At 41.2% G+C, this 20,402-nt stretch overlaps 1 protein-coding gene across 2 annotated transcripts in view; it reads right to left on the bottom strand.

Annotated features, from left to right (window-relative positions):
- The window catches only part of LOC101170922 (non-muscle caldesmon), a 44,302-nt gene that overhangs the window by 7,037 nt on the left and 16,863 nt on the right, over positions 1–20,402 (bottom strand). Inside the window, exons 3-12 of one of the 2 annotated variants that reach the window (XM_011475750.3) lie at positions 17,010–17,373; positions 14,850–14,989; positions 13,303–13,540; positions 13,062–13,199; positions 10,874–10,917; positions 7,397–7,478; positions 6,492–6,629; positions 2,522–2,620; positions 1,674–1,757; positions 1,342–1,441 (exon numbers count right to left, since the gene is read on the bottom strand). In XM_011475750.3, coding sequence (XP_011474052.1) covers positions 1,342–1,441; positions 1,674–1,757; positions 2,522–2,620; positions 6,492–6,629; positions 7,397–7,478; positions 10,874–10,917; positions 13,062–13,199; positions 13,303–13,540; positions 14,850–14,989; positions 17,010–17,373 — 1,427 coding nt within the window. Of the gene's footprint in view, positions 1–1,341; positions 1,442–1,673; positions 1,758–2,521; positions 2,621–6,491; positions 6,630–7,396; positions 7,479–10,873; positions 10,918–13,061; positions 13,200–13,302; positions 13,544–14,849; positions 14,990–17,009; positions 17,374–20,402 lie in introns of both variants that reach the window. The other variant, XM_011475749.3, reaches the window with a different exon arrangement.

Below are 20,402 nucleotides of genomic sequence, written 5' to 3'. Positions count from 1 at the left end.
GGGTTAAAGTGAGCATCTCAGCGCACAATGAACCTCTCCTCTTAACGTCTTGAAACAACAACGAACACACAAACAGTTTTTGAATCTTCTAACTTAACTTTCATTACATCTTTTAGAAAAAAACAGCTGCAACTTCCAGCTTTTTCTGCCACAATTATCACAAAAATGCATGTGAGATTGCAGAGGGGCTGTAGATCAATACAGACTATGAGTTTCTCCTTTTTTATTTTATTTTTGGGTGCTGGTGTCCCGTGGGATTTTTGTCAAGGTTAAAATGTGCCGTGGCTCATAAAAGGTTGAAAAACACTGAACTAAAGATCTTCTCTAACATTTATCCTAATAATGAACACACAGAGTATTGTTTGTGAAATAGTCTATCAAAACAATACAGTAATAAAATAAAACTGTGTTCAAATGGTTTATGAGATTATCTCATACACACTGTGAATGTCCACTCAGGTATGATCAAAAGTTTGATCCAGGTTAGAGGGGAGACGAGGTGGGAGCATGAGGATGTTGGTCAGAACAGAGAGCCGGACATCACTGTGCCGGTCAGTGAAGCTGAATCAGCTGGGAAGGCGGTCTGCTGTGAAGAAGGGTTGTTGCATTGGTTTTGTTTCATTTTACTGCAGTCAGTTATGCAGGCACTGTTAAATTGCTGGGACACAGAACAAATGTTTTTTAATTTATTTTTTTAGTTTACTGTTAAGTGATACTAATGAAGCTTTGGTTAATTTCTCCAGATAATCAGAGCTTGCTTACATGCTGTAATCAAGCAGCCTTCTGCCTTATGTTGAGTTATTTCTTTCTTGTTTTTGTGGAAACCCTTACATGCAGTTGTAAGATTTTCTAGATTTAAAATTTAACTTTTTCCAGTTCACTCAACACTCAAATACTTCATTTTTTAATGTAATTCAGATTTTTCTTGCATTTGGGTACATTTGCTTAACATGATGATGTTGCTCTTTGAATTGTGTCATTAAAAATGACTGTTTTGAAAAACTTTGCTTTTACTGTGTGAATCCATCAACCTTATGGTCTGTTGCTTCTTTTCTGGAGCACAGTTTCACACCACTGCTGAAGCTGCATTGCCATTTAAATGTTAGTGTAGTTCAGACTTATGTTCTCAGATTTCAGTCTCATAAGAAACAGCAAACCTCACATAAAACCTCAAGTTCTCTCTGCAACACCGCTGGGACAAGAGGAAAGCAGATGAATAAACCTTGGCCCATTTTCTACAGAAGTGCAAAAACACCTTTGTTACGTACAAAAGAAGGAACCCAAGAGGAGAGAGTAAAGTGGCTCCTCCACTAAACCCACAGTCCCTGTTACAATTCTCACCAGACTTGGATTGTCCTCCACTCTGGTCTTTTGCTGGAATCTTCTCGTATTTGCCATGGCCGGTCACAACAAACTTGAACTTTTTTTCAGCTGCTGAACCCTGAGGAGAGACAATTCAAAGCCTTAGCTATTTTTATTTATTTATTTCCTTAAATAAATTCTAAAGCAGTTTTTAAAATTATAACTGAAAGCATGTAGGTGTAAACTGCTGAAAAAGACATTTTCATTGCGTTGAATGAGGTCAGTTTAAGAAGCTTTTATCATTGCTACAAAAATTGAACACCTGAGGTGAAAAATAGCAAGACTTTAAAGTTGTCACAGTCACTACTGACCTTTAGTCTTTGTTCCTGCCTCCCTGAGTCTCCCATAACCTCCCACATGTTCTTCTTCTGCATCACATCTCCAGGCTTCACATCCTGACCAAATAGGATTCAGGAAACTTGGTTGAACAGGCAAACATTATTAGCTTACTCGACACACAATCATTCAGCCTCTGCCATCGATATAAAAAACTGATTTCAACAATGAGCAAATAATTCCTTTGGCTTTGCAAAAACACAACCCATATAAAAAAGGCTGTTGTATCTGATGGGCCCACATGAGGGAACCCTCTTGCAACCGTGTTTTGATTGCTGCTGCACACCGCACTGCAGCTGCTCTGAGCTGACCAGCTGCACATGGATGGACTCAGGCTCTCGTTTCGTACTTTGTCTGTCTGCCCTTTTCATTCATTCACTTATCCCTTTCGGGGTCACGGGGCTGCTGGAGCCTATCCCAGGTATCCCCCTGTCCAGGCAGGGGAAACCCTGGACAGGTCGCCAGTCTGTCGCAGGGTCACAATCACACACCCATGCACTCTCACATTCACACCATAGGGTCAATTTAGAGACCAATTAACCTATGAAGCATGTTTTGGACAGTGGGAGGCAGCCGGAGTCCCCGGAGAAAACCCACGCATGCACGGGGAGAACATGCTAACTCCACACAGAAAGGTCACTTGAGTGATTACAGAAATAACTACTGTTAAAAAATGTATTTACATTGAAATCTATTTCATTTGTTTTTGCTTATTCAGAGCCAAAAAAAGAGTGCAGGAGCAAAGCATCCTTCAGACAAACAATTGGAGAGAGTGCTTGGCGTGAGTGCAGGAAAACCATATGTCATGTTTGCAGTGACTTACTGCTGCTCTGCAGGCTGACGGCCTGCCACTGCTGTCTGACTGGCCTCTCACCCACTGGTTGATCAGACTGGCCACGCCCACCTTCAGACCCTCAGCATCCTGATTGGAAACAGCAGAAAGTCTAGAAAACACTTCAACATTACTCATCTTTCACTTATTACAAATTTTGTTTAACATTGATGAGTTCATTGCCTGAACTTGAAAAAAATTTCCTTTACCATGGATAATGCAAAGAAATACATTGTTTATATTTCCCTGCTCTTTATCTCGCAAGGGTTGGTTTCTATGTTAGAAAATGTCGTAACTGAAAGTCATCCACATTAAAAACTGGCTGCTTGAGATCATGCAGAGGTCTTTGAGCCCAGAATGAACATCGAGACAACAAGATCGATATACTGGAGAAACGAGCGGACAACTTGGAACAACACTCCAATATGAACAACGTGATTTTTCTGGATCACAGATCAAATTTCGGTCAATGGCTAACACAGCTAAAGCTATCAATGCTAAATGTCACAACACTTCTGATTCCGGTGAGAAGGACGGCATCTCTGTGGAGCAACAGGTTGAAGTTTTTCTCAAGTCTAAAGGGATTTCCCTGGATGTAAACACCATGGAGACCTGCCATCGGCTCCCCACGAGAAAGGAGACGGAAAAACCAGCGACCATCCTCAGGTTTCAAAAACACAAACTTCCTCTAATGAAGGAAAAAGCTCAAGGGAGCTACTATTTATCAGAGTGACCATCTGACCAGGCTGAATGCTAAAGTTGCCAAGAAAACCGCCCAGACTCTTAAGAATCATCAAAAACTTTAAACCTCTTGGACCACCGGACCAGTTGGTTGTCAACAACATGGAAGACTTTGAGAAGAGTTTGATCAGACATCCAAGTTATAATTAAATGGCGTATACTTATATAGCGCCTTACTTCCTACAAGAACAGTCACAGACCCATTCACCCAGTCACACACACAGTCACTCACACATTCACACACTGGTGGCTCTGCTGCCAAACACAGACGCCCGCCTACCACCAGATGCAAGGTGGGGTTCAGTGTCTTGCCCAAGGACACTTCGACTAATGGGTGTGCAAGGCGGGAATCAAACCTGGAATACTACGATCATGGGTCGACCGCCCTACCGCTGCACCACGGCCGCCCTAATTAACACAGAAATAAGTTAAATAACATTTGAAGAAAACCACTGTGGCAACTAAGATCTTCACTATCTGTAATTTTTTTTCAGCTGAGGTCTGACCTGCAGACGACAACCTCAACTAACTCAGTAACTCTGATAACAGCTGTTGAAAGACAAGGACCCTGTCGGCAGAACTTCAAAATCTCAGGACAGCTGTCAATCTGACACCAAAAGCAGGAACAGAACCTTGGACTCTTGACAGAATATGGATCTTTTTTTTAAATCTGTAATTTGGTTTAGCTGTGACACAGATTTTGACCAAATAAAAAATAATTAATAAAAAATTAAATAAAATCCAACTGGATGGTACTGTCAACTTAACCTACATGGTTTAGGGTCGTTGAGAGTCCTTTGTCCTCAGCTGGGGGTTGGGGAGCCATTGACTCCCTCACCAAACTGGTCATCTCTTTCAATTCTTAACGACCCTGGTGGAACTGGTTTGGTTTGTTTGGGTTTCAGAACAGTGCCGTAGATGGATGGAAGAATAAACCTGAGACCACCATTTTTATAATCTCTTAATAGGAATGGTGGTCTCAGGTTTATAAACTAAAAGCAGTTATTTTTTATGGAAGTTCTTTTAAGTCATAATACCATGTAATATGCAATTTTCAATTTGATGTTCAAATGTAACTCGACCTTGGAATATAAAAATACATTTTTCAATTTAGAATTCAATCTAAAGACTTACAATTCAATGACAATAAAAAAAAGTCAAATTTATTTTAAATCGTCATGGTTCTTTGTTGTCATAATTGAAATGACATTGCATTTTGCAATTTTTAATTTAATATGCAATTTCTCCATTCATTGTGCAAATGTATTTTGCAATTTCCTATACAATATTAAAAATAACATTTAAATTTATTTTAAAGTAACTTCAAATCTTTTGTATTTTACTTTGATATGGTGTCTTTGTGTAAAAATTCAACTGAAATTACGACCCCCCCATGTATTTTCATTTGCAAAACCTGCGTCAACAGTCAAATTGAAATGCTAGATGTCAGATGCTCATTATCACCTTCCTTGTTTGCGCGTCATTTATTATGTTGAATAGATATGTGGAAGGATACATGCAGATCAGGTATCGAACTGTATGGATCCAACAGTTTAAATTTTGACACAAAAACTCCATGGTGTTTAAAATGCAATAGATTTTAAGTTACTTTAAAATTACTTTAAAGCAAACAATGTGTTGAAATGTCATATTTTTAATATTGAATTGCAACCTGCAAACTTGATTTTTTTTTTAAACGGTCAAAGTCAGCATTGAATTGCAAATTGAATTATAATTTATTTGAATTATAACACCAAGAACTCACGACAAGTTAAAATGCAACTGATTTTGCTTTTATTTAGAATATTAATTATAAATTTGTACGACAGAATATATTGAATTCTAAATAGCAAAATGTAATTTTACATTTCATGGCCAAATTGTAAATTAAATGTTCAATGGGGATTCCATATTATTTTAAAATATGACTCGTTATTTTTAATGCTTCATCTGGATACTTAATGATTTCTGAAATCAATTAATGTATTCTAAAATATGTAACATGTTCTTCATATTTGTCATTTGATTTGATTTATTTTCAATTTTTTTTAATGACCTGCATTGTTGCATTGTTAGAAGATTGCCCACACCCTAAAACTGTGCTGCTGGTACAGCGACCAAGACCAACCATCCATGATCACCAAAGAAGTTGGGTGCATGTTCTCAGCATCACTTTCAAAAGCGGGCTTTGAAACATAAATGTATTCAAGTGCTTCAAGCTTTGCTGCAGAGGTTGAAGGAATGGGGGGTCAGTCTATCAGCGCTCAGACCATATCACACACTGGATCAAATTAGTCTGTCGTCCCAGAAGCAAGACTTTCTAAAGTTGATGCACAAGAAAACCTCCAGATACTGAAGACAAGCAGACTAAGGACATGGATTGCTGGAAACATGTCCTGTGGTCTGATGAGACCAAGGTAAACCTATTTGGTTCAGATGGTGTCACGCGTGCGTGGTGTTAAAACAGGTGAGGGGCACAAAGACAAGTGTGTCTTGCCTACAGTCAAGCATGGTGGTGGGGAGTCATGGTCTGAGACTGCATGAATGCTGCCAGCATTGGGGAGCTACAAGTCACTGAGGGAAACATGAACGCTAATATTTACTGCAACATATTGAAGCAGAGGATGATTCCCTGCGGTCTGGGCCGCAGGACAGTATTCCCGCATGATAATGACCTTCAAGACACCTCCAAGATGACTACTCCTTTGCTTAAGAGACTGAGGTGTAAAGGTGATGGACTGGTCTAGCAGGTATCCAGATCTAAACCCTAAACCCTATCTTTGGGGCATCCTAAAATGGAAGGTGCAGGAACACAACATCTCAAATGTCCGCCAGCTCTGTGATGTCATCATGGAGGAATGGAAGAGGACTCCAGTAGCAACCTGTAAGCCTCTGGTGAACTCTATGCCCAGGAGAGTTAAGGCAGTGCTGGACAACCATGATGGACAGACAAAGTATGACACCGAGCATTTCCACTTGGGGGTGTCTTCACTTTTGAACAAGATGAACACTGAATACTTTTCATTGTGTGATTCCCGCAGTGTTGTCCCATGACAGGAGATACATAAATGGCCACAGAAATGTGAAAGGTGTTTCACTTTGGTGAGATACTATATATCTGTTGTTTTCTTGTTTAGCTTCCTTTTTGTTTTTGATTGCCTTATTCCAAATCCAAATCTCCAAAACAAACACAACGGCGTCATGAACAGATTCATTTCACCTTGCAGGAGGCTCCTTTGCTGGGACTCTGGCTCCAGGCCTCCCCAGCCTCAAAAAGACTTTTCTTGGAGGCAACAACTTCTGGGGACATGGGTATATCAGTCAATGATGCCTTCACTGCCCGTGCGTCCTGAGAGTTCTGCAGGAAGACAAGCCCAAAGGGTTCGTCATGTTTATGTTTTTACACGAGGAAAGACTTAAGCAAACATTCCTTAACAATGGCGACACTAAAAGACAACATTTCAATACTGTAACATTGGCTCTGCTGTCAGTGACCTTTTAAACCACTTAGTAAAACTTTTTCAAGTTTAAAATATACTCTCAGCAGAAAATAAATCTATCAAATTCAAAACAACAGTTTTTTCAACTCCACTCCGGTCGGTTTCATTAGTGTTAGAGTTTAAAGCCTCGATATCATACCATGATATGCATTATTTGAAAACTTTAATGTGCCTAACACTTAAAATTTGATTAGCTACTAATCTTCCCAGAGGAACAAGAAACACAAAGCCACCAAGAGTTTTATCACACTGTTCCACAGTACAATTTCAACAATAGAATAAATAAATGCTGTGCAGTTTCCACAAAGAGAACATAGAGGCTTTTATAAGATTTATGTAAGTAATATATTTTTCCTTTGAGTTCCATTATGTCTTAAATAAAAATTCATCAACTTTGTATGCAGGCGCAAAAAAGTAAATAGCAGTCATAGATTCTGCAAGTTGGTAAAAATCAAACTATGAGATTTCCTGGATTCTTTTATTTCCACTCTGTTTCTCAAAGTTAAAGGGTTGAACATTACAGACCAAACTCAGCTTTTAAACTGGGACAACTTGCAGAAACTGACCGACAAAATCATGTTTGCTCTGCCGTCTTATGTGTTACAAAAGTGACAGGACGGCTCACCTCCACAGCACTGGTATACTGCTCCAGTTTGTCATCAATCTTGGGCAAAAGGATGAGAGGCTGCATCTTCTTAAAGCTGTTACTATTTCACATAAAAACAGAATGGAATTACAGTCATTTCTTAAAAGACTTTGAGATTCTATGTGACCCAAGCCACCATTTAAAATGTGACAGGCAGAGTGCCAAAACAGTCTCCTTGCTTCAAGTCATTGTTTTAAAAATACAGTAGCATACTTCTGAGGATTCATTTATGATCCAACCCTACAAGGCCCAAAGGAAGTAAAGAATAGAATAGAACAGACAGTATGCAGCAATATCTTCAAAGTGAAGAAAAGCCATCTTTATGCATTTGTTTCCCTGAGATATTTCTAAAATATGGAGTGATATTTCTGCCACCATGTTGCACACAAAACTTTCTAAGTTGAACACACAAAACTTTCTAAGTTTTTTGCTCAAAATTTTTTTTTTTGCTTTCAAAAACATTTTTTGCGTTTGCAAAACACATTTTTTTATGTGCGTTGTGTCAAATCTCGCTTTTGTCTTATCTTTGATTTTGCTGACTACTTTGAGCGCGACTTAGCGTGATGTGACTGCCACTGTCATCGCCAAAAAGAAATTCGCATGCGTTGTGTGTCATCTCACTTTTTTCCTATCTTTGCTAAGTTACCGTAAGTTTCGGTTTGACGTGACCAACCTGCCATCAAACAGCTGCTGATTTGAAATATGCCGTTTTTAGCCAAAACCTGAAAGACTGCAGTGACAGTTCATTAGAAATTTGCCTTTTTTTGTGGGCAGGACTGTTGGCATGAAGCAACCCCGCCCCCCCGTTCCTTCTTGTCACAGAGAGCTCTATTTGTATCACGCTCTGCCGCTACTCTTCGGCCTTAGCCCAACATTAGCGGTAGAAATACACTTGACAGTGTCTTGATGAAAGGCATCAGGCTTGCCAGCATAGTGCATTTTTTCTTTCTTCAATAAAGTGTTGACTGCACAGGCGGCTGGTGGAAGACTTTGTAGCCTGCAACAGGAACAATCACCTGCAGCTGAATGTCCAGGAGACCAAGGAAATTGTTCTTGACTTCAGAAGAAACCCTGCTACACCTCAGCCCATTCATACAGTATTTAGGGAGACAGCGTGGAGATGGTACAGTTGGGGGTTGTGTTGGACAACAAGCTAAACTGGACCACCAATACAGATCACCTTTACAAGAAGAACCAGTCCAGGCTGTATTTTTTCCATAGACTGATTCATTTACCTCTGCTCCAAACTTCCACACATGCTTTCTCAGTCTGTGGTGGCAAGCGTCCTCCTCTATGCTGCTGTGGGCTGGTGATGGATTGCTGCACATGGATGTTGAACGTTAATTATTTCTCACACACCAAAGTGTGAGTGTTCCAGGGTGAACGCAGGGGGGAGAAGGAGCGGAGCGAAGCAGTGTAACTTTGGTCCTCCTATTTCAGTTTTGATGTAACAACTGAAAGCTTTTTTTAAATTGCATTTTTTCATCTGCTTCTTCCTCACCACAATTGGAATAAAGAAATACTCATAAATACAATTCGGGGCATACATACATCTGAGCTACATTCTCTAGAACCGCTCCAGGTTGTCCAGAATGCTGCTGCGTGGCTTTTAACCAATTCATCCAAGTTTTCACACGTCACCCAGTTATTAATCCAGCTGCACTGGGTCCCCATCTGTTACCGAGTGCATTTTAAAATCCTGGTTTTAACATACACAGCCCTAATAATCAGGCACCGGTCAATAGAAAACACCTTGTGCAGCCGTCCACTCCCAGCAGGTCCCTGAGGTCATGTGACCAGGGTCTGCTGGTTGTTAAGAGAACCCGTTTAAAGACTAAAGGAGACAGAGCCTTTGCTGCAGTGGCTCCATCCCTCTGGAACTCCCTTCCTCTCAGCCTCAGATCTGCAGACTCAGTGTTTTGAAAAGCAGCTAAAAACCTATCTTTTTAAAATTGCTTTTCATAATTCTTTTTATATTTAGTGTCTTGGAGTGTTTTACTGCAATTTACCATGTTTTAGCGTGAAGCCCTTTGTGATTTTATCTTGAAAGATGCTATACAAATAAAGTTTATTATTATTATTATTATGAAATTGATACCTAGCACATCACAACAGTCAACTTGCTCATGATGGTCCTTACACTACAAACTGTCCATCATAGACATTTGAAACATGTCTGTGACATCCTCACAGCAGAACCCCTCCTCCCCAGAGCTGAGCTGGTGCTGTGGCAGACTCCCTGGAGCCTCCTTACCTCATTGAGATACAACTACTGGCATCTGGACAGAGTTAAGCAAAGCCATAAATCACAGCTGTGGAGTGGGAAACGCAAGAAAAATGTGCTCTCTCATGACCTTCTCCATTGTGCTTCTCTTCAGACGGCTGCGTCCTAACGAGCTTCAGGAAAGCAGAGGTACTGGAGAGTTCATGAAAACTGAAAATATTAGTTTTTAAAGTTTTCATCCCAAAGATGTAGACTAAAAAATTCCTTTAGCACTTAATGAAATCTGCAGGGTTAATGTTTATTCAAACCACCAATGTTAATTTCCGATTTCTTTCACTTGGACATGTTTTTTCAAATAGTTCTCTGACATCTCTTCCAAGTCCCTCTGTTATAGTTGCCTTTTAGTTTAGACTTTAATGGTTTGTTAATGAATGGGACCCTGCTTCAGTTCCCACAAAGATCAGGATTGAAAGGATGGAATTCATCTTTTACAGTATTTGATAAATGCACCCAGCTGAATCTTTACTACCATCCCTTATGCTGACCTTTTTTTAGCGTGTTGGCCAAGACCAGCATTCAAAATTCAAAATCAGATTTCATATTTTTCTCATTCATCACAGTATAACACCAGGTCCATATGTTATCATCAAATAACATTTGTGGTGTTCAACAAAGGTGGTTTCATGCTGGCACACAATGCTGCTGCTTTATAACCATTGCAAACATCAAATGTGTGAAGATTTGACCACAACATGGTTGTCAGTCAGTGCGAGGAATTACATCTACAGAACAGCAGAAATGTTTGTGTCATCTGACACTGAGATGTATTGTTTTAAGAAATTATCTTCTAATATTGTTCTGATGACATTATGCATCCTAACGCAGAAAAGGGTCATTATGTACATCTGGCTAAGAGTCCTTTCAATGGATTCCACTCCTGAGAATGACTCACTGCTCCAATGTTTTATAGTTTTAGTCAGAAACATTGCAAAATATTGAAAAAAATGGCCAGCATGAAGTAATCTCTGGATCCCTCTGTTGATCCTGCAGTCAGATGTTTTCATCCTCTGATGTAAACATGGGCTTCTGATGGAACTTTTTTGGAGACCAGCACTGCTGGAATGATCTTGTTTTGAGTCTGGAGAAACTGTCCTACAGTTTTCACCATCAGGAGGTCTATCGTTAGTGCAGATGAATAGACAGGAAAAGTGTTGAAGGCGTGTGCTGTTCACCTTTTCCTCAGCGATCGGTTCAGGGATTCTGTCTTCTCTGTGATCTGAAAAAAAGGTCACAGATGATGTTGAGTCATTGAACTTTGGCTTTGCCTGCATCAGCTTAATTGTCAGAAGGCAAACCTGTCAATCACTGTTTGTGGGTCTTTGGAGTGTTCCCAGTGTGGGTGGAACAAACTGACGTTGTGTTTTTAGTTTTTGTTTCAGTTGAAATATTGATGAGTGTATTGATCGGGTGAAGGATGTCGCGTTTGATCCACTGCAGATTTTGGTTCTTTCCTGGGAATGGTGTGTGTGAAAGGAAACACGCTATATGAACAGGACTGTCCAAATGTGAAAGCCATGTTAAGAAGTTCATCCTGTGTGGGCAGTTGGTTTGTCAACAGTCAACACAGGGCAAACGGAATGACAACACAAATTTTGTTTTTGTTCTGGAATAGCAAAGCCAAAATGTACAACGTAAAACTGTAGAGTAAACTTCCAAGAAATACATAATCTCAAGCTTATTCATTATGTTGTTGTTGTTGTTGTTGACCTTGCGGTACATCCCATCAGGGGTTGCCATAGTGACTCAGCTTGCACTGATTTTGGCAGAGAACTTTTATGCCGGATGCCCTTCCTGAAACAACCCTGTAGTTTAAGGTACAGGAATACCCAGATAGGCAGCATCGCAAAGGTTTCGACTAAGGCCATATCAGTTTATATAATTGTATTTTCGTCAATTCAACAAGCTGTACTACAGATTTGTCAGGATTTTTTTTCTTCTGGTTAGTTCTGCCTGAATAAGTTTGACTTTAAAACAGAGAACATTTGCAAAAATGTGCAAATGTTTAAAAACACATGCAGTGTCATGCACTCAGAAAAATGAACCAGAGCAAACCTCCTGTTCAAGTTTCTCTGGTAAGGTCATCACCCCAAACACAGAAAACAGTGAAGAGGAGCTCTACAGCAGAGAGCACGCCAAAGCCAGAACACGGCAAGAACATGCATTGTGGTAGAAACTCACAGTAAACACAGTGAAGCCAGGACATGCTGGCTACAAACTCACACCTTTCGGCTTATCCTGTCAGCTGTCATCACAGGTGGTTTGGCAGAGAGTTTTCATGCCAGACACAACCCTGAATTTTCAAGGCACAGAGAGACCCAGATCAGCATTAGTGCAAAGGGTCTTGCCCAAGGATTAGCCCTAACAACCCACAGCCCCTAACCCTAACAATCCACTCTGGAATTAGCTCATTGCAAATCCCGGAAAGCAAACCCTGTTTTCCTGCGTGACAGTCCTACACCCAGCTGCTTCTTGAAACTCAAACACTTTCAGGCAGAGACCGAAGCCATCAGCTGTAAAACAACAGACACTACAATTAGCAACAGTTCTAAGTATCATACTGTGCTTCTACTGATAGAGCAGCTCAACTCTTGGAAGCAGTCATTCCATTCAGTTCAACAATGGCGGAAGTCTTTAGCTTTGGAAACTGAAAGGAAAGTTACTGTGGAACTTTGTTCTATAGGGAGCAAATCTTGATGTCATAACTGGGTAAAACTATTGGCCCAGGAGCAAGATGAAGGTAAGAACTTCAGCTTTTTCTCATCTTAATCACACACTAAAGCTGAATTTGAATTCTTCCTCTATCCCTATGGTTTTTCCCTTTCCCTCCAACTGTAGGGGCATCTGGAGGGGTAGGGTTGTCTGAAATAGTTTTTTAGGGGCTAACGCTCCAAGCCCTTCGCCGTTGAAGGTGTTCTGTGTCGAGCTGTGCTGCAGAGAAATAACATATTTCTTCACATGGATGTGCTCTGAAGCACAAAAGTTTACATGTAAAAGTACGAAGGGACTTTTTCTTTAAGCATTACCTTTTTAAAGTTATGAACCGATGCTGTTATGCATTTTCTGAACGCTAGTAGCTCCATGCTATAACGTAGCTGACTGGCGAAAATTGATGACGTCATCGAGTTGGAAAGATGATCCAAATCGGAAGACACTGTTTTTCTATAACTCTCCGTACAGAGGGAAAAATGTAGAGGGTAGAGAGAAGCCGGAGGGGTAGGGGAAGAGTTCAGATTCGGCCTAAATCACCTCCCCATACTTAAAGGTTTTCTGTATTTTGTCAGAAAAAAGGCAACAGTCTGAGTCCAGTGTAAGTGTTCTGTAGTGCAAGCACCACAATGAGACAGCAGCAGAAGCTGGTACCCTTTGAGTTGAAACTTTGGGGCTAATTGGACTGAATATTTCTTCCCCATCAATGCTGGAAGTGCTCAGGGTCTTCATCCTTTCAGCTGCCTCCATCCTCCTCTTCTCAATCTCTTCCTTCATCCGTTTCCTTTCGTCCTATAAGTTTATTCAAAAAGCATTTGTCATTCATACGTAAAGTTTCATCTGGGAAAACTTATCAAATCTGGATTTGATTGGCCAGATAAGAATCTATGCTCACCTCTTCCTTGGCTAGCCGCTGCTGTTCCTCCTCTTCTTTAAAGCGCTCCTCTACCTTTCGGAGTTTCTGCCTCTCCTCTCTCCTCTTCTTCATCTCCTCCAGCTCCTGTTCAGCCTCAGCTTGTCTCAGTTTCAGTTGTTCCAGTTCTTGGCTCTCTTTTTCTTGGAAGCTGTGGCGGATCCTCTCCAGTCGCTGTTCCACCTCCTGGATAGCCTCAGCCTCCTCTGGCTCCACGTTCCTGCTGTATTCATACCCAATTATATAATAATGCAAGTGTTCACATGCAATCTGTGGCCTTTAGAACAGTGTTAATTGACTGTGCTCTATTAGCATTTCCGAGAGAAGTAGCTAAAAAAGTACTTTAGTGATTTCAAAGGAGGGGGGCCCCAACCCCAGGGGCTGCAGACCAGGAGTGGTCCATGAGTCACTTGGTACCAGACCGCAAAGAAAAAAAAACACAACTATTATAATTTCCTTTTTATTTGTTATCTAATTCAGAAGACAGTTATATTTTAACTATCAGCTTTTCTCCACCACATCCGTCTATGACTCATGCATGTCAAGTGGCTCGCCTTGGTCTGTTACCTTCAAAAACTGTGACCGCTACAATGAAACCCCCAAGCTAGGCAAACTTAACACAGAAACCCACCATGAAACGTATTTGGAAAGTTTCTTTGTTCAGAAAAAAAGCCAATGAAGAAACAGAAAAATAGCCTTCAACTTCAGCTGAATAAAATAATCAGCATTTCACAGACAAAACCAGGAGTTGCACTGAAAATATGGATCGTTTGCAACGGTTGTTCCCGCTTACCAATCCCAAACTGCACAATATGTGGTGACCAACGGTGAGATTACAGGGAAGCTGCTAATAAAGTTGCATACAAGGTGGATTCTCATTTGTTACTGTGTTTTTAAAAAATACCAGTTTTGTGATGATTTCATAACATTAGTTATGTCTATCTGCCGTGCAGGCCAGTATGTGAAAATTTGATCTGACATTAAACTGGTCCAATAGAGGAGACAATTTATTTAACGTATTTTGGGAGCAAGGAAAGACCTATAACTTCAGAATCAGCTCCAGCAAAAAATAAAAACAATAATGTATTGTTCACTGGAACATAATACCACTGGTGTAGCTGACCAGGTTGATAGGAATTTTAGTTTAAAGGAAATGCTCTCTAAAATTAGCTTGAGGTAAATAACAACCACACAAGTTTAAAGATGTCGGCAACACTCCTGAGGTCACCACCAAAGGCCAGAAATCCTACTGACAGGCAGATTAGAGCTCTGGGCTTTCTAGGAAAAAAGCCTCATGACTTCATGCTGTTCTGTGAAAAAGGTCAATTCTGAAGAGAGCTGATTCTTCTTATATTTGAACAGCAACAGGGATAACACAAACAAAGGGCATCGTCCTCCCTGATTTTCCGATATGACAGCTGTACTCTAACAAGGATCAGGTGCCTTCAGCAAATCCACCAAGACAACAGTGGTGGAAAATAAAAAACAACTGGTAAGTGGTATAAACGGAAAAAAAGCACAACACCAACCTGCTTGATCTGTTTGCTTTCTTGAGGTGTGACATGACTTCATTGGTGGGGCCGTGCCCGTTGAAGATGCCGTGTTTTAAATCCTGACGAAGGAAAGCCTTTGAGGTGAAGGGGTCTGTCATTTGCAGTCTTTTCTCTGTCTATTCAAGTGAAGATAAAAGGATCTTTTCAGCAAAAGTCATCTTTACTTACTTTTGGTCCCTACAATTAGAAACTTTTGAAAAAAAACACTTTTCAATATCTTAACGGGAAGGATCTAAGCTTCTGGCTGACACACTTTCTCTCCAAGGTCTAATTTAATAAATATGGTCTGACTCAAATCTCTTATATGTGAAGAAGTCTACTACTTTGATGATGTGAAAAATTATATGTCACATTTTGGGCTGCATTGAATCTTTCTCAGAATCAATAATGGAAATAAATGGTCTATATTTTGTAAGCCTTTTATAGAAAACAAGATGCATACATTGATAATATTACCTTTGGCACTCTAAAAAATTTTTTTTTAAATTAAATATTCGTTATTTGCTTGAGTTCTTTTTCAACCCAGAAGTGAAGTGACTTGATCTCGGAGGCCCCACCCTTTCTCTCCTTGTGGGTGCCGCCCATTTCATGACGTCAACCTAGAGCTAGCCTCGGCAGTGTGTCTGCGTTTCTCCCACCAAATCAAACGACATCCAAACTTTTGCGAAGATGGATGTGCAGATTGTGCACAGAAATGAAAGTGTTTAGCCGATCAGCGCTCGCTCGGTGGAGAATATCTATGTCAGCGTGTGAGAACCAGCTTGTTTTGGTGGGTTGGGAGGGGCTGGTGCTTTCCAGGAATACTCAGAAATGCGTGACTGGATCAGAACGCAGCTTTGGTTTTTTTTTTTTGGTGAGGAATGAACACTACAACACACTTTAAAGCTCAAAACATTAATTTATACATGATATAGGCCCTTTCATATAATTTGTTGCTTTGGTTAATGCAATTTTTGGCAAATGCTGAGTAATAAATAAGAAAATAAAGGTTGGGTCAACAACCAACTTCAATTTTGTTTGATTTTTGTTCCACTTCTTTCTGCCACATTTGCAAAAAGCAGTGTTCATAACGTCTGATGCACATGAATAACAGTGCCATATAGTGTCTCTGCGGTGTTTGAAACTCCTCAGTAAGTAAACATACACTTTGCTAACATATTAGCTAGTAGTATTCCAAGAAGTTATGATCTGTCTAGTGCTCCCATTAGTGTATTCAAATTAAAGGAAATATATTATCTAATTATTGTTGTTTCAGTCTGTCTTTAGATATTCTGAAGAGATTCAACAAAGCACTTTCTTGTGAAAGTTGTCTCTGATTTGCAATTTTTGAACTGAATAGAATTACTGTGGTAAAAATAATTTAATTACTTAATGTTTTAGGGTGATAGTTTCTCCTACATTTTATCTTAGCTGCCAAATCAAAAGAAAAGAATATGATTCCCTCTGAAATCCGAACCAGAGGGAATCAAGATTAATCAGCTTGAACGTAGGTGGGATTTGTTCCTTTAGTTCCTTTTCTGCTCTCTCAGAGTAGCTGAGAGAGCAGAAATTAATTTGATGTCTTAAAAGTTGGCCAAATCAATCATTTCTCTACATTTTTTTAACCCTTGTGCTATCCTAGGCACTTTAACATTGGGAGTTGGGTCATCTAGACCCACTAGACAGTGCTCTGAACCTTTTTTCTTCATTGATTTGTGATCTTCACTGGTGTCCATGGATTACATGAAATCTTTCCACCTTTATCCACCTTTGTCATGGCAGGGAGAACACGTCAAAGTAAGGGTGGGGTCATCTAAGATAGCACAAGGGTTAATGTTGGAACAGTGGAGTTGGACCTTGAAATGATCTGAATTTCAATGAAAGTGTTGACTCAGGCACATTTTGATTAAGTTCTTGAGGTGGAGCTAAACTGCTATTGTTAAGCTTGTACTTTTAAACTTCCTTTCTGTGGGGTTAGCACGGGATGTAGTGACATCTTGTGTCACTGCTGACTGAGCAAACAATTTCAAGAAACATTAAGCACGCAAAGTCGATCCCAGTTCAGTTGAGCTGCAGTCATGTTTAAACTGTGTTTAGTTTTATTTTCAGTTAGTACATTTTCTAATAATTCAAATTTGATTGTTGTACAAACCGTACCTCAGATTTTGGCTTCTGAATCTCTTCCTGTCTGCTTGGACTCAGCACTTCTCTGTTCTTTTCCTTCTTCTCCATCCTCCCTTCCACATCATCTTCCATCCTCTTCTCAGTCTCAACTCTGTTATTCAGGATCTCTCCCTCTTCTTTTCTTGGGAGTCGGCTTGCAGAAGCAGCATGGATGTCAGTGGTTTTTGTAGGCTGAAGTTTGTTGAAGAAGACTTCTTCCTTCTCATCCTGCACTTCCTGGCCTCCCAAATTGAGCTCCTGCAGACACTGCTGCCTCCGTCTCTCTCTGCGTTGAGTCCAGTCACTGAAACCCTCATCTTCCTCCAGGGAACTGGTTGGTTTGAAGCTCATGTCAAATCTGAGGATGGAAGATGAAGGAACGCTGTATCAAAGAGTCTGCTTGCTTTTAAATGAACACAAAAAGGTAAGAGACATTAGACATTTACTAAAAAAATGATGTTGAAATGATGTTGTCACTACAGTATTTAAGTACTTTGACCAAAACTGCACTACATCTCCCAGCAACCTCAGTGCACACTTCCTGGATGCCACACACCTGACTTTCATTTACTTAATCAATCGCAGCATACCTAAACACTGTACTGAGCCTCACTCATTGCGAAATATTGTTTGGGGCCACTCTGCCTGCATCACCAAGCGTTTTACCTGGATCTGATCCATCCAGCAGACGGTAAAGACCCGTACAGGTAAAGACCCGTACAGTTTAAGTTATTAAGAAGGGGTGGCAGACCGCAGCAGCGTGCTCGCTACACGAGCTGCAGCTGGATCTGGCGTGTTGAGACGGGGGATTATCTTTCGACCAACTCATCACCATAACCACCTGGTCATGGCCTTTGGTCTCTGTAACATCCCCTCTGTATTCCTGTCTTTCGTTAACAACATCTTCCGTGACATGCTGCAACGCTTCGTTGTTGTTTACATCAACGACATCTTGGTTTACTCTGACACGTTTGAGGAGCACGTTGCGCATGTCCAGCAGGTGTTACAGCGGCTGATTCAACACCATCTGTATGCCAAAGGGGAGAAATGTGAGTTCCTTAAAACATCTTCCGCATTTGTGGGCTTTGTGATCAGTGCGGGGGGCTTGGCAATGGACCAGGTCAAGGTGGAGGGGGTGCTGCAATGATCCTAACCGACCGCAGTGAAATAGCTGCAGCCATTCCTCTGGCTCACCAAGTTTTGCCAGCATTCACGGCTTCAGCACAGTGGGGGCTCCTCTCATCTCTCTTCTGCAGGGTGGCAGCTGGTGAGGCATTCCGGACGCTGAAACAGTGCTCTACCCAGGCGCCCATCCTCCATCACCTGGACCCAGCCATGCATTTTATCATGGAAGTGGACGCCTATAACACAGGGGTTGGAGCCGTGCTCTCACAGCATCATGGTCAACCAGCTGAGATTTTCCCATGCGCCTACTTTTCCCGGAAACTTAACAACACGGAACGGAACTATGACGTGGGCGTCCGGGAACTGCTGGTCCTGAAGGAGGCTTTCTCCGAGTGTAGTTATTGGCTCAAAGGGTCGGCTCAACCCCTCCTGGTTCTAAACTGACCACAAGAACCTGGAGTACATAAGGTTTGCTTGAACCCACGGCAGACACTTTCACTTCCAGATCACATATCACCTAGGGTTCAAGAACAGAAAGGCTGATGCGCTGTCTCGTTTATATAACACGTCTGCTCTCGGACTTGAACCCGATGTGCCCTTATCACTGATGTTAGCTCCTGTATAGTGGTACATAATGACGGAGTTGTCTGAAATCAATGCCACAGAGGCTCCACCACCATCCTGTCCGGCCGATAGGGTGTACATTCCCCAGTCTCACAGGCAACGGGTTCTCCAACTTGTGCACAACTTACCTGCAGCCAGACACCCAGGTATGGCCAACACACAAGCCTTAATTGCAAATTCCTTCAAGTGGCCCATGCTGCAGGCTGACATAGCCCAGTACGAAACCCGATGTGCATCCTGCCAAATGGCTAAGTCGTCTTGACAGCTTCCGGCCGCCTCCTGCATCCACTGCTCATACCACGACAGCCCTGGTCACACATGGATTTCATCACTGATCTATCTTGTTCACGAGGTAACATTACCATCCTCTCAGTTATTGATTGCTTTTCCAAGTCATACCGGTTGATTCCTCTGCCTAAGTTGCCCACAGCTCAGGAAACGGCGGATCAACTGATCAACCACGTGTTCCGACACTATGGCTTTCTGGAGGACATTGTGTCAGACCGTGGCCCCCAGTTCACCTCATGTGTGTTGTGTGAAATGTGTAAGGCTCTGGGCAATAACTAGAGTCTCACCTTCAGCAACCATCCACAGTCCACTGAGCTCCTGAGAGCAGCCCATTCTTTCACAAATGTTTGTGAAAACAGTCTGCATGCCTGAGGGCTTGATTTTAAAGGGCCAGACCAAGTGATTAGGACACCTTATTCTGATTGTTTGGATGGGGGAGCCAATACTTTTGGCAATATAGTGTATGTGCAAATAACATCTGCTGAAAAAATACTGCAGGATAATAAATGGAGAACTTTAAAATTTTAGATTCGAAATCTTTGTAACTGAACAAAAGTTTTATATTTCCTCTATTTAGGAACATGATGACATGGTAAAGTTTTCACCTTAGGGCCTAAAACTAAAAGAAGATAACTTTGACACTAAAGTCACAGAGCATTTGTCTAGAATAGGACATGCAGAGTTAATTTACACGTAAAGGTGAGAAGAGTGCGTGAATTAACTGTGTGTGAAAGAAAAAAAGCATGTGCCATTGTGTTGGTTGTGTCTCTTGTGTCAGTCTGTCTGGGAGCCACGCTAAACCACTATACATTTTAAATTCGTCCTTGGCCCAAAATGCAAGGAAGTGCATGGAAATAATGCTGATGTGAAATAGGAATCACAACCGGTTGTTGGACAAAATGGCAAAAAAACAACTCTGAGCGTCACCTCCTGCATCCTCCTCACACCAACCGCTGTCATGTCCTACTTCTCTACATCCAAGAACCTCCTCTTTGGACTTCCTTTAGACCCATAACCCTTCCTCACTTCATCCTTACTGATCTTTGCTACTTCTCACTACTCAACAGTTATCTGTTATCTCCAACATTTTCTATACTCATCAGATCTTCAAAGTTCTCCTTCCATTTTTCCATCCCATTTGTACAACCTGTCAACACATTTCCATCTATGTCCTTGACCATCCTAACCTGCTGCACATCTCTGTTTCTCTGTCTCACACGAACAAATCCACCTGTCTCTCCTGCCAATTGCCCCTCTGATCCAAAGTAATTAAAGTTAGTTTGGCTTCTCTGAAAGCTAACAAAAAGGAACAATCCTGGTTAACTAGATGGTTACCCTGCCTGGACTGTC

The sequence above is a fragment of the Oryzias latipes genome, chromosome 6 (assembly GCF_002234675.1).
Source record: "Oryzias latipes chromosome 6, ASM223467v1".
NCBI lineage: Eukaryota > Metazoa > Chordata > Actinopteri > Beloniformes > Adrianichthyidae > Oryzias > Oryzias latipes.
The sequence above is the reverse complement of the archived record's forward strand: the minus strand, read 5'-3'. Positions and strand labels throughout refer to the sequence as shown.